Source organism: Lupinus angustifolius, chromosome LG11 (assembly GCF_001865875.1).
Source record: "Lupinus angustifolius cultivar Tanjil chromosome LG11, LupAngTanjil_v1.0, whole genome shotgun sequence".
Classification (NCBI taxonomy): Eukaryota; Viridiplantae; Streptophyta; class Magnoliopsida; order Fabales; family Fabaceae; genus Lupinus; species Lupinus angustifolius.
Window position 1 is genome coordinate 27,373,188 of NC_032019.1, and position 14,258 is coordinate 27,387,445.

Sequence of the window (14,258 nt, forward strand, 5' to 3'; positions counted from 1 at the left end):
CTTAAAATTAAAAGAGACAGAAAGTATTTCTACTTTTATTATCATTCATTTTATTGTTCATTCTTATTTCCATTTTCTCCTCTCAATAAGATTTTCTTCTCCTTTCTCGTTCCACGCGTTCCCATGAATCCCATGAGTTTTTTGAAGAGGAGTTAGAATCTATTAAAAGAAAAGGCAGTATTTTAAAGAGAATAATATATAACTGCAAAGATGTATATTATTCCTAATTTATTTTTATTTAACACTCGATGCTAATTGAAAATGAACGGTAGATAATATAATGACAATATAAAAAACTCTTACACAATACATATAATATTTTCTCTATTTTAAAAAATAAATACATTTGAATTATAAATAAGCTTAAATCAAGTCAAAATTATTAAATTTAAATAATAAGAATTAATAAACTCAAATGACATGTTCAAAATCTAAGTACAAGCAAAACATGGAGATCAAGACGTGAAATTTGATTCTTCTGCTTAATTTAATAATATCATACAATATGAAATAAAAAATGGGACAATCAGATCCAAAACATTAGTACAAATTGAGCTTAGTAAGCTATATGTGATATTGAAAATTTTAGCTTATGCTCTAAACTTTAGGCTTCAGTTTCCTATTAGCTTCATATATGCAAAGTTTAGGTCTAGTCTACCTTATTTCAACATTCTTATATGCAAATCTATTTAAAGATAGTGAACACTTAATTATGTCTAACCCATTCTTTTTATGAGGAGGGACTTACTCCAAGAATAAGTTTTTTAAACTTATTCCAAGAATAAGTTTTTTAAACTTACTCCTCATTCTAGTCATCAATTCTATGGAAATCCAATGATTTTAATCAATGAATAAATCTAAATCATTAGATGTTTATATAATTGATAGTTATGATGTGGAGTAAGTTAAAAAACTTACTCTTAGAGTAAGTGGATCCCCATTCTTTTTGTATATATGCAAAAAGGAGACAAATATAATAAATGAGTTGAGATGAGTGAATAAATTTTGAGATCATTTATGTTTTGATCTATAAAGAAATTTAGTTTATTTATGAAGAAAACAGGAAATAGCAAAGACAACAATAATACACAACTCCTACCAAGCGAACCCCAATATGGTATAAACCATCTTGATTTTGGGACACAACATATCTACCCACATTTGTACAGGTTCAGACCAATTGTCGGGTTAGGAAGGTCCAACTTGTACAGTTGTCGATTATAGCCAGATACCCGACCTAGCCAGGTAAAAGACGAGATTGATGAGACAAAGTCTCATAGCAATATACAAGACATGATTGTCACACCGCCTACACAACACATACTTCTGTCATAAGGCTAATCTTGTTGTCCGCACCTTGCACCATCCCCTGTGATGCAATCTGAACATACCTAGAATACAACTACAACAGTTGGGACAAGCTACAAGACAACTATCCTAGATAAAGTATTGTACTAGCCAATGTACGAATGTGTCAGAGCCGCCCAACACAGATACAACAGTCCAAGCTTGTCTGAGGCAGATCCAACATGGCAAGATATTCAATCATGCCAACAACATCTATAGGGAATATTTCATGCTCAAAGGAGATCCTCATAAGAAAGTTAATATTTATTACTCTTTTATATTCTTGCATTCTATTTTCTCTACACATGTCAGAATATCTTTTTAGGTATCATTCATGTAGCATGTAAACAACACCTTACCCATATCCTAGTATCCCAACTCGGCAACTTCCATGCTAAAGAACAATATTATGGGATGACCGAAGGATCCCAAAGTTCACTGCCAGTAATTGATCATGAAGGCAAGTCGAGTAACCTATTTTAGGATGACCGTGAATAACAAGATGATTTAGGTGATGTATAAGCATTTATTGGTCCTTATATGGTGACAACAAGTAGAAGCGCCTTATTGTTGATTTCTATCGAGTTAATATTAGGATTTAGGGTTGTGTTTAATTGATGATTAACCCCACAAAATTCTAAGTGAGGAGTCTTTGGTAAATGAAAACATGTTACTCTTGTGAAATGAGTGGGGTTACTTTTTGTATAGTATATATACAATATATCAAAATACTAATATCTTGTACGCTTTTAAATTTATGTTTATGTTAATGAAGTTTGAGCTTGTTAACCAATTCGAAACTGTCAACTTTAACTAAATCAAATTTAAGCTCAAAAAATAGTTTCATATTGAATTTGATCGGCTCGGCCAATCCTTAACAAGTCCAATTCAACTAAGTTTGATTTGGCTCATTTCCCCTTAGTATCAAGTATAGCCATTTTGGTATGTTATAGTAAATAAAACACAATCATTGATTAAATTGACTTCAATGTTTAGCAAGCAAATGGAAAAATAACTTTAGTATTTATATTGGATAAGTCCTGGGATGCAGTATATCACCCAAATTAATGAACATCTTGATAGCATGGAATTCTAAAATTATGCAAGTATTTAACTTACCTACACACCCTACGCCACTTGTTTCAAAATATATACTTAAATCCCCTTAGGCTTCATTTGGTTGAGGTGAGTATGAGAGGAGAGAAAAAAGAAAGAAAGAAAGTGAGGGTTGATTACAAATTTCTCTCCTTTGGTTGTGGAAGGAAAGAGAGTGGAGAGAAAGAAAAGTGGTAGGTCCCATACCAAATTTTGGTCTCTTCAAAGATGAGAAGAAAGTGAATTGAGAGTGTAAAAATGCATAAATGACTAAATTGCCCCACCAACTTTACACTATCACATACATATATAAAATACATTATTATTATTATTATGGATTTCTAGTCATTAAATACTCATGTAACCCTTCATGTGACACTTTTGTTTGATATTTTTAAAATATTTTAAAAGTATAATTAATATTTACTTTCAAAAAGTTTAAGTAAATACTAATTTATTTACACATTTTAAAACCAAATATATTTTTTAAAAATAAAGTTAGTATATAACTATTTACAAGGAAAAAATTATATATGTATAAGAAAAACTCATATTTTATTTATCATTTTTCTTTCACTCTTTTTATTATACAATCAACTAACTATTATTATATTCATCATTTATCTCCAAATACAACTCATTCCACAAAGTTGTGAGTCACCCATGTACCTACAAATATAATTGGTTGTGTGTTACCATCAATATCAAATTTCGTAATTAAATATTAATCAATTTATTTAACTTGCTTACTTTAATATAAATTAAATTACGATTTTTTTTTTAAAGTCAAACCTATATATTAATTTACTTTAATTAAAATTCACTACATATACCAGCAACATGTTAATCTAGTGGTGTAAGACCTCACTAGATCCTCAAAGTCGAGGATTCGATTCCTGTGAGCGACACTTGTTGGGAGAGGCAGTCACGAAAAAGATTGTTCATCTCTTACATTGTCAGTATATACTCGACTTTTTCGATAAGGAATTAATCTAATTGTTCATCTTTTATGTTGTCAATGTATACTTTTTGTTTCAAAGATTTTGTAACCATTCATATCCACTGAAGGTAGATGCTGGGGCTCTTTTCTCTTTAAATTCCTTGTTAACAAAGTCTAAAGATATACCGGATTATGTTAAGTTTATCACAATTTCTCTTTAAATTCCTTGTTAACAAAGTCTAAAGATATACTGGATTATGTTAAGTTTATCACAATTTCGGGAAAATATAATCAATATTCGATACAATTGTAATTGTGTATTTGAAAACTTCTTCAATAACACTATCCTACAATCATAATTATGATTATGAACCACACTATATCCCTTTGTATATAAGTTGCTTCATCAATAGTTTTCAAAATTATACATGAAGATGAGAGAAGGCTATTATTATTAGAGTGTAATATTTATATATTGATAGTAAAAATATTTATATATTGATAGTAAAAATATTTATATACATGTGAATCGTTAATTATTTATTTGTATTATTTTTATTTAAGAGACAATAATGATTGAAAATGAAAGATGAATGATACAATAATGGTTTACAAAACTTACTTATTAGTGCATACATTTTTTCTCTTATTATTTTTAATTATTAACCATTTTTAATATGCAAATGTTAATACGTTAGTATATATTGTGAGTGAGACTCAAATCTACAATCTCCCTCCTCCGTTTCATTACTTGAACCTTTCAACTTAAACCAATTAATTATAGAGAATAAAATAAACTAATAAGAGTTTGTCATCACATTAAATCTTATGCCATAATTAAAATAAAATAAAATAATTAATAATATATTATGACTTTTTTCACTGTTTCTTCCTCGCCCTATCTTCCTAAATGTGATGTCTAATATTTACCGTAAAATTGTGATTCTTTCTTCAGTGTCTCTTCCATGTCCTATCTTCACAAAAATGTTCTCCATGTTACCCCAATCATGAACCATGAATATTCCACATGTCACTGAAATGATATGAGATGACCAACTATCCTCATGCCAATTGAAATCTCAATAAATTATTACATGACAAATCTCTTAAAGTCCTTGTAATCTTCACACTCTTCAGTTGACATAATTGATATGTATAAAATCTTTCATTTTCTCAATCTGTTCCTCATAATCCTCACAACTCTTATTTCTTTCACAAATAATCCATCATTTTCGGAAGCCAAAACAGGCAAAAAGGGATATAGACAAAATCCACTGACCTGGGATAATTAGTGATTTTCTATGCACTTTTCCAAACACCAACCCAATGTAACAGTTGCACTGGCATAAGCTCTCATAGGGAATGCTTTTAATGCAATATTTGTGGGCTTAATTTAATGTCCAGTCTGCAACAATCTCACACATAACCAATGGTGACACTATTTTTATTTCATTTTTCATAGTTGTATTAATATAACTACTTAATTGGGAGAATTTTCCCACTCATGGCTATCTACTTGTCTCTTCTTCATGAAAATACATGTTTAGAAGAAAAAATGTCTTCCCCTTGGGCACCAACTTACGAACATTTATTTAATTAATTATAAACAATGTTTTCTTTTGAGAAAAAATATATACGTTAACAATGTATGAATCTTATATATATTATTACTGCATTATTTACCATTCATACGTAATGATCATTAACTCTCTAAAAAAAGTAATCCAAACAAATAGTGAATGATATAGTAATTGCACATAAAATCTTTACACCGATAGTACATAAATATTACACTTTTTTTCTTTTAGGTCTATTTGCGAGTTGTTTTTGGAGGACAATGGAAGAATGGGGAAGACTTGGGAGACATGAAATATACTTATGAAATGACTCTCAAGCCTTCCCTTACCCTCACCCTCCAAAACCAAACTGGCAAACAAATAGTTTAGGTACTTAATGATGTTTTATCAACTGTTAGCCAAAGTTTAAAAGCTTTGTTGAGTGTAATTTCCCCCAAAGTATAAGTTGGATTGCTAGATAACACCTATAACATCTACAATTTCAAAGGGAACAAATCATCCTCACATTTTGAATGTTCAGCATGTCTTTCATCAAGACATGGAGAGATTCATACATTATGATAACCAATAATGCTATCATTTTCCTACTCATAAATATATATTTATAAAATACAGCCAAAAAATTTCTAATAAAAGTTATTGATTCCAACCTCCAACATAGCCAACATAATTGGAACTTTCACATTGTTTGTATCACCCCTTGGAAGCATGAATGAAGATGGAAGGGTGAACACAAACTCAATTAAATCTACAAATTCAATTTTTTTTTTGCTTCAATGGATAATTCATTATTGCACTGTCCACTGTTTTATCTCCTTTTCCTGAATAATGAGGGCATGTGAAAGAATGAATTGTCAAAACCAGAAAGAATTCACTACTGGTTTTGAAGACCTTCAATTGCATTTTTCCACAGCAAGGCTCTTTGCTTTGCATCCTCAAATGACATTACCTTTTTTGGCTGCATCATCATTACATCTAATTAGAAAACTGGAAAGGAAAGTCCTAAGACAAAAATAGAATACACAACTAAGAGGGGAAGAGCATTATAAGTTAGGGGGAAAATTTCTTTCATAAACAATATTTAAAAGGGTGGTTTAGTGCACACGAGGCTTCCACCTGGTAGGGTGTAGGGAAGGTTGATGTACGTGGTCTTACTATCACAAGCGAAAAGTTTACTTTTGGGATTTGAACCTGACCTCTAGGTTATAAGGCAGCACCTTACTATTGCGCGGAGACTCACCCTCTAAATGTGTAACATTTATTGGTGAGGCAAGGAAGCACACTTCTAAAACCTAATTCTTGCTTACAATACTTTACATTATATCAGAAAAATTAAATATTCCAAAGTTGAACTATTAACATTTTTAACCGAGCCAGAGTTTCAACTCTCATACACCCAGATAGATATATTGAAAAAAAATTAATTTTTTTTTGCAAATTGTATAACAAGATCCTATACAGAAAAGGAAGCTTACTGTGCAAATCTTGAAATGTGAAGGACTTGTTACTTGGATACTCAAGTCATTTGGATTATCAGACCATATTATATTTCCCTTCACGATTAGCTTTGATGGGTCCACATAGATCAACTTTGGTTTGTTGGTAAGGATGAGCTGCACCTTCTTGCTTGTTAGTTTCTGTAATTTCTTTACCATCGAGATCATAAGAACGGATTCCCCGGGATCCAAAAATTGTTGCCTGTAAGATAAGAACAAGTTTTAATTTTTATCAAACCAACTTTTTCCATACTTGGATGCAATAACACACAAGAATGGGACTGCAAGTGAATACCATTTTGAATCAAAAGAATCAATTGAAGCTAGCCTAGTAATGCTACCAGTCCCCTCGGAAGATGTCGCAACACCATCAGGTTGTCTAGCAGATCCATCCCCGACGTGAGAAGGATTCCATGATGAATCATGAACATAATCAACCTCAGGTGATTGACCCTAAAAGTGAAACTTAAACAACATTACATTTCATGTTCTTAATAAATAAACTGAATAGAAAGTCCCTTTAGAATCCATAAATAGCAAATGCAGACATACCCCAGAATCCAGAACAAGTTTTGGAGGGGTGTGTGCCCTTAAGTTATCCCAATCAACTCCATTGAAAAAGGGATGCATTTTCAAAGCAGTATAACCGTCGGGTCCTGCACCTGGTCTCCTGCTGGGTTCCAAATCCTGCATCATAATAGCATGGCTATGTAAAATTACAAATTTTCAAATTAATAACCAATGGCAATGCAACTCAAACTATGCCAATTCACAAAAAAGAAAAAACTTAAACAATGTCCGCTACGTTAAAAGTATTACATGTACCATTAAAAAATGAATTATACCTAAATGCAATATTGTCATATCTTTATAATTTTTCATTATATTTTAATAAAGGCTAATCTACCCGAACTTTCATATAAAATATTTTTTTTAAACAACTGTTAATGACCATCGAGCTCTATAACATATTGATGTATGCATCTATGCAAATATATATACCTAATGGCCTACACATACACCTTCTCACTTTCTATTACAACTAGCATCATTACTATTCTTATTGCAAATACCCTTACAACACATGTTAACATGAGCTCTCAAATCCACCACTTCCATGATGGCCAGGGACACTATGGCAATTTGGCAAACTATAAAGCTAGATTTCCAGGTTAGGAGAAGAAGCTTGGAATATTTGGCAATTGTCAATGGTCAAAATAGCTATGAAAATGCTCAAAGCTCAACAAATAATAATAAGATTTCAAGGGTGGGGCTTTCACATGAAAATTTATATTTTTCATGCATTATGTCAAAATTGATAGTTCTCAAGAAACGACTGTCTATATATGATAGAAATGAAAAAAACCCTACATTTTACCCTACTTTAGGCCTATAGTTTGTCAATATAAAGAGTAGCAGTGGAAATAAAAGCAGAAAGAAAAAAATTGGTCGATTAGGCGTGTGTTTGAATTAGCTTATTTTGTATTCAAAATAGCAAATAATCAAAAGTTCCCTCCAAGAACCTTTGGAAAAAAGTGAATATTCTCCTAAACTACTCGTTTACAAACATGCACCAAAAGAGTGGCAATGTATATAAAATTGGCTGGGAGTTCAGTCATAAAATACAAACCAATAACCGATCAATAAGGTCTCTGGCCTCCTCAGAAAAGTAATCTGGAATTCGAATTTCTCTGGCTATTATTCTTTGGAAAATAAGCCATTCACTAGCATCTTTAAAAGGAGAGGTTCCAGAAAGCATTTGGTATAATGTGCATCCAAGTGCCCAGAGATCATTTCTGAGTAAAACAAAAGTGGTTAATATGTGAGAATCTGACATGGGAGAAAAGGCAATGAAGAAACTATGAACTCAACTAAGTGAAACATTATCTAACTACACACTACCCAAATATCTAGCAATAAAATAATATTATCACAATATAAAATTCGTCTATGAACTGGATAATCTATTCCCTACCCAAAAGTTGCTGGAGAAGAATTAAGAACCTCTGGAGGTACATATGCAGCTGTCCCGACAAACGTGCAGGCTTTATCATCTATGAACAAAACGATAAAAAAATGATTTACAAGATTAGTTATACACACAGCGAAGCAGCTTCCACAATTGTCCTATATTACCTGAGGCTGCATTTGGAAGGACGGTGATTTGGCTATCCTGCATAGGCTTCACGCTCCCAAAATCGGCTATTTTTATATGACCATCACTAGTAAGTAACAAGTTCTCTGGCTGCAATTTACAGAATTATTCACACATAACCATATATGGTAACAATGCAGTACAATCTTGCCACAAAAGTACCTTAATATCACGATGGATCAACCCCAAACTATGTATATATTCAAGAGCATCCACAACTTCAGCTGCATAAAACCGTGCTTCATCCTCGGATAGACGACCTTTCTGCATACAAGAAATCATAAAGCTGCTAGTTGATATCAAAGAGTAAGAAGAATGCAAAAAGGTACAAAAGTATATACTTTAACAGCTCCAAATAACAGCAACAGTATACACATTTATTTAAGAGAGGCCAACAAGTCCTAAAATGTCTTCACGGGATCACAAACATAAAATGTTTTAATAAATGTTTTAGCCTGTTTCTAGATTCACTTTTACCTATATTGATCAGTAGAGGCGACTAGAGTTTCAGTTAATAAAAGAAGCACACATGGTAACAATAATAACAGTAACATGAGAAAAAGAACTAAAGTTCTTCCCTTAAAAGTATCAAATGATAACACAATAGTAAAACCGGCTACAACAATGCTGACCGTGTAAAATTCTTAACTTAGTCAAGTAAAAACAAGAACTATTAGAAAAAATGTGTTTTTAAGTTAAAGAAATCATTCATAAATATCATAATATTGTTTGGTTTCACTAAATGTTTTGAAAGGATTTATTCATTCGATTATCCTAGGACTTGAAGACTTCTGTCTGCATTGGCACAGAAGATTAGTACGAAAGGACAGTGATATTCTCACACCTTACAGTTAAATCACTTCTCCTTTAGGGTAGATAATATGAACTATAAATGTTAAGGATGCCATCTTGGACTTTACAATCATTAAGTGAAACAATAAATGCTTAACTCAAGTGGTAAATATAATTAATTTTGATATGTAACTAAAATGATTTACTCGAAGTTCAATATGCATAAAGTTATAAAAAGGCATCAAGAACATTAAATTGTGTCATAGAATTGCTCTTGACAACTACAACCAAGTTTTTATCTCACTCGGTGGGGTCGGCTACATAGATTAAATGACGTCATAATGCTCTATCATAAATCATGTTCATTGACAAAACATTGATCTCTAAGTCTTTCGTAATCATTTCACCTATGATTTTTCCTGGCTTCTCTCTTCCTCTAGGAATTGGACAAAGCGTAGAAGCCCCAGTAAGGAGTTGCACTTGAATTAAAACAAAATTTTGCAATTATAATTATGTCAAAATTAACTCTAAAATATTTACTTCTGTCTCTTAGAAAGTATTGATTTAAAAAGAAAACACAAAACCATCCACTAATTAAGTCTTCCTGAACTATTAAACTAACACTTTAGGTCCAGAAATTTTCTCCAAAGAACTTAGTCACTCGAGCATATGGAATTTATGCCTTGAAGTTTGTTGTTATCTTACCCTGGTTATCTGATCAAAAAGTTCTCCACCTTCACAGGATTCAAGTGCCATGTCTTCACCATTGTAAAAGGATCAGGAAAAAAGAAAAGAAAAAATACAAACGTTAAAAAACAGACCAAGCAAACAAAAGCAGCAAAAAGAAGTCTGAAAAAAAAAGAACGAAGGGAGAAGTGAGTCACAGGAAAAGAGAGAATAAAGAGAAAATAAACCTAAGAATACCTACAGAGAGAAAATGTGTCTTGAAAAGTGAAAAATAGCCGAACAATGCCAGGATGATCTAATTGGTCAAGCACTATACGTTCCAACTTCACATAAGCTGCTTTGTTCTCTTTAGTAATAAACTTTTTGTCCATGATCTTCATTGCATACACAATTCCTGAATCCTTCTTCTTTGCCCTCACAACCTTAAATCATCATACGAAAGATATTTAATGATAATTTACACGAGAAAAAAATATACTCAAATAACTGCCCAACATATAACCAAAAATAAAATAGTATAGAGATGGTACTGGCTATAAGGGAACCTTCAAACATACATACTTTTTGTACAACAGCTTCCAGGCAGTGAAACTCGAGGAAAGGGGAAAAATATAATAAATCAAGTTGAGCAAAGGGGAAACGAAAAATAAAACAAGTTGAGCAAAGAGGCAGAGGCAAAGGAGAAAATCAAGTTGATGACACCTTTTGAGTTTTGAGAGTGTTTTTTTTGGAAACTGTAGATTATGTGCAGATAGTCACAGAACCAGGCTATAGAGAAACAAGTACTGCAAATGGTTGAAGTTATTAGAAATAATTATTCGAATAAATAGAGTTGCTGACACATCTTACAAACCGCAGAAGTTAGCCAAAAGAAGTGAATATTTTAGAAAAAACATCAGTTGGGAAGAGAAGCAAAGAGAATGGAAGAAATGCCTTTACTAATACATGTAGCCGGGACCATGTTCCCTTCATTACTTAAGATGAAACACACTTGTATTAGATAGCAGTGCAGTTTAAATAAATCTACAGCCTACACTATGGCAAGGCACAGTGTGAAACCTCTCACTGATTTGAGAACAGATAACCCTTGTGCAAAAGAAGTAACAATAAAACTAGCAACACATGTCTCACCGAACATGCCCTAAAAAAAGCACAACATACTATATTTTTTCAGAAACTTAAAATTCTGGTTTTGTGCACTATTTGTTTCAAGTCATTTTTAGCTTGGTAAAAAACTCACAGTCAAGTGAATCATTAATGCATATCACTTCATTTTCTGCAGCCTATAATCCGATTTACTTTCAGATCTGCAACTTATGTAATTCTCACTACACTTGAAAAATAATCTTCAAGGTCCATTTATTTTGCTAAAGGCTAAAGTACAAAAACAGGGTTAATATCCAAACCAATAATGTAGTTCAGAATATCACAAGACCTATCAAGAACCAAATATAAATCACTAAATACAAGACATTTTCCTATCCTGCAATAAAGTGGTTTGTTTTTTTCCCTTTTTATCCCTTGCAACAGGTTTTTCAACAACCAATAATGCCAGAGTTCCTAAGTACCTATCAAATTCTCCCTTCTTTTCCCTAGACCTTCTACATCTAAAAACAAGGTGTGGGATAAACATTTTCATAAAACTATTAGACCGTGTTTCATACAAACATAACAACAAGGATGCCAAATATTGGCAACATTGTGCAAAGATATCAACTGCACAATACCCATTAACCATTAACAAAAATGGTAATGCATTGCATTATTTGATCATTTCATAACATTATAACGCCAATATCCTCCCAAAGGATTAATGCATCCATCAAAACATTGCATAAAACACTCACTAAAAATTACAAAAAAACAAAAGCAAACCAACACATAAGAGAACAGAACAGAAATTACAATTTACCAAAAAATAAAAAGAATAAAAGTAATTACAATTCACCAGTGTCAAACCTTAGAATAAGAACCAACACCATAGATCCTTCCCAACTCAAAATCCTGAATGGTGTAATTCTCCTGAGGAGCTCTAAAAGCAAAACTTTTAGATCTCTGCACACTCCCACCACCACTACCATTAGAGGAATTCCCTTGAATCTTCAACTTTGACTCAAAATCCTTCTCCATTGCCAACATTGCCTCTGAGAAAATCACACCCTTCTAAATTCTAACCAATTTTCTCTCTCTAGAAGCCTTGGGAAAGGTGCTTTAAACGGTCAAAGAGACTAAATTGGAGAAACCCATTTAAGTATTTAACCAATGGATCAGATGAAATTCACTCTGTGATAAAAAAGTTGGGTTCTTTGTGATTGGATGGTATATGGGTATGTGTGTATAAATTTCTGAGTGTGGATCAGCTTTAGTGTTTGTTTTTGTCTTTTAAATTACAAAACCCTAGAAAGTGGTAGAGGTATCAAGGGAAAAATGAATTGAAGTGAGAGAAAAGGAGAAAGAAATGAAATTTCCTTTGATTTGAGGGTGGAGAGGAAGACATGGGATTGAAGAGGAGGAGAAGAGTGGCACATGGAAGTGAATGATGGAGAACATTCATTGGAGTTTCTCTCTCCATATGCCTAAAATTGGAGGGCAATGCTTCATCACTTCATTGGTCAGGTTTCATATCATTGGATTTTTTTTTTAATTTTGCTTTTTTCTAGGTAAAGAATTATTTGTACACATTTCAATTAAACACTACCGATCTATAAAAAGTGATGTAAGGTTTCACTAAATCTCAGTATGATAAAAATTGTGATGAGTTTAATTTTTAGGAGCAATACTTATTGATAGAAGCATCAATACACACTGAAAGGGAATAATTCTTTACGAGTGAAAAGATCTTGTAATAAAAAAATACAACAATTTCATAACATCAACATTACATTAATTTTTCCCTCTTTTTTTAAGGCTATTTTTTCTTCTCTTTAATCATGAGTTTAGATTAACAAAATCCATTAGTTAATTTAAGTGATATATGTTTCTTTCCCATTAAGCAAGACTTAGATTGGAATCTTGCCTATAAGAAAACATTGGTCGAGAAAATTAATTATATTATATTATATTATATTATATTATGGGTGTTCTCAACTTGAATAAAATTATTTTTTTAAGGTGAATATTTGTGGCTAGAAAAGGCACACAACTCTACACTTTAAAAATTGTCACCATACTAGTGAGAAATGAGTTATTGAAATCTCAACCAGAGGAGAAGAGATGCCACAACAGTGATGTGAATGAGGTTCGTTATCTACAATAATAGTGATAATAATGATGGGAAAATGGGTCATGCTTGTGGTCTAGTCTGCATAACCTATAAGTTTTTACGCGCAAGACATATATTTTTAGTTTATTTGCATGTTTTTGTCCAACTCGTTTGCCCATCAAGCTCGTGAGCATTCCTAATAGGCCAAGGGCCGCCCGAATGCCCAATAGCCCATTATAAAACAGGCCAAACATGTAAATTTATCCCATTTTCATAAACATGCAAGATATCCCATTTTGTGAGCGCTAGCTAAATAGGTGAGTGTGGCCTGTATTGTCATTACTAATTGTCCTGCATGACAATGATATAAAGTAAAGGTGAATGTCGTGTCAGACCACAAGTGGTGATAAGAGATCAAGTGTCATAAAAGGGATTCAAATTGTCAAAATTGTGATTGTTTATATGTGGTAAGGGTCTAAGTGGTTGCGTAAGGTTGGTAAGGGAGTTGACATTAAGATAAAAAGAAGTGAGGGTTTTAGTGGTGGTGAAATGAAAGGTAATAGGTTGTTAAAACTTTTATTTAGTGATTTATTTGTAAGAAATGAGAAGAAATAAATATGAGAGAAGTTGAAAAAAAGAAGAGAAAAAATGATAAATCTAGCAGATATCTTCATTATTTAGTATGTTAGAAAATGATAAGAATTATGAAGAAAAATGACGTTTCTCCGTCCTTTCATTTGGTTGGATATAAAAATAAACTAATGAGTTTGTTAGAAGATAAATACAATCTTATCTATAATATAAGAAATATTATCATTTTTCTATTATGTAAACTACATTAAAAAAGTTGTTAAATATAAGATTATATGAAGTGCGAACAAAATTGAGAACTTAAAATAAGTTGCAATGACAAAATAAAAATTTGTACATTTTTATATCAAATAATTTTATTATGAAAATATTTTTA

The 14,258-nt window shown here is 31.9% G+C and overlaps 1 protein-coding gene across 1 annotated transcript; it reads right to left on the reverse strand.

The window, feature by feature from the left end:
* On the reverse strand, positions 5,447–12,704 carry LOC109361034 (3-phosphoinositide-dependent protein kinase 1-like). Its single transcript, XM_019606328.1, has 11 exons — positions 12,049–12,704; positions 10,331–10,511; positions 10,108–10,160; positions 8,773–8,874; positions 8,592–8,700; positions 8,431–8,509; positions 8,086–8,251; positions 7,008–7,142; positions 6,751–6,908; positions 6,435–6,657; positions 5,447–5,917 (listed from the first exon to the last, which is right to left on the reverse strand). The coding sequence occupies exons 1-11, from the start codon at positions 12,226–12,228 to the stop codon at positions 5,834–5,836; spliced, it is 1,470 nt and encodes a 489-aa protein (XP_019461873.1). The 5' UTR covers positions 12,229–12,704; the 3' UTR covers positions 5,447–5,833.

Bases quoted from the DNA above. Each gene is read 5' to 3' on its own strand.
- LOC109361034 (XM_019606328.1), bottom strand. From the start codon at position 12,228: ATGTTGGCAATGGAGAAGGATTTTGAGTCAAAGTTGAAGATTCAAGGG. The intron at 8,701-8,772 runs GTACTTTTGTGG...TGTAAATTGCAG, and splicing joins TGATCCATCGTGATATTAAG to CCAGAGAACTTGTTACTTAC. The intron at 6,909-7,007 runs GTATGTCTGCAT...TTTCACTTTTAG, and splicing joins AACTTGTTCTGGATTCTGGG to GGTCAATCACCTGAGGTTGA.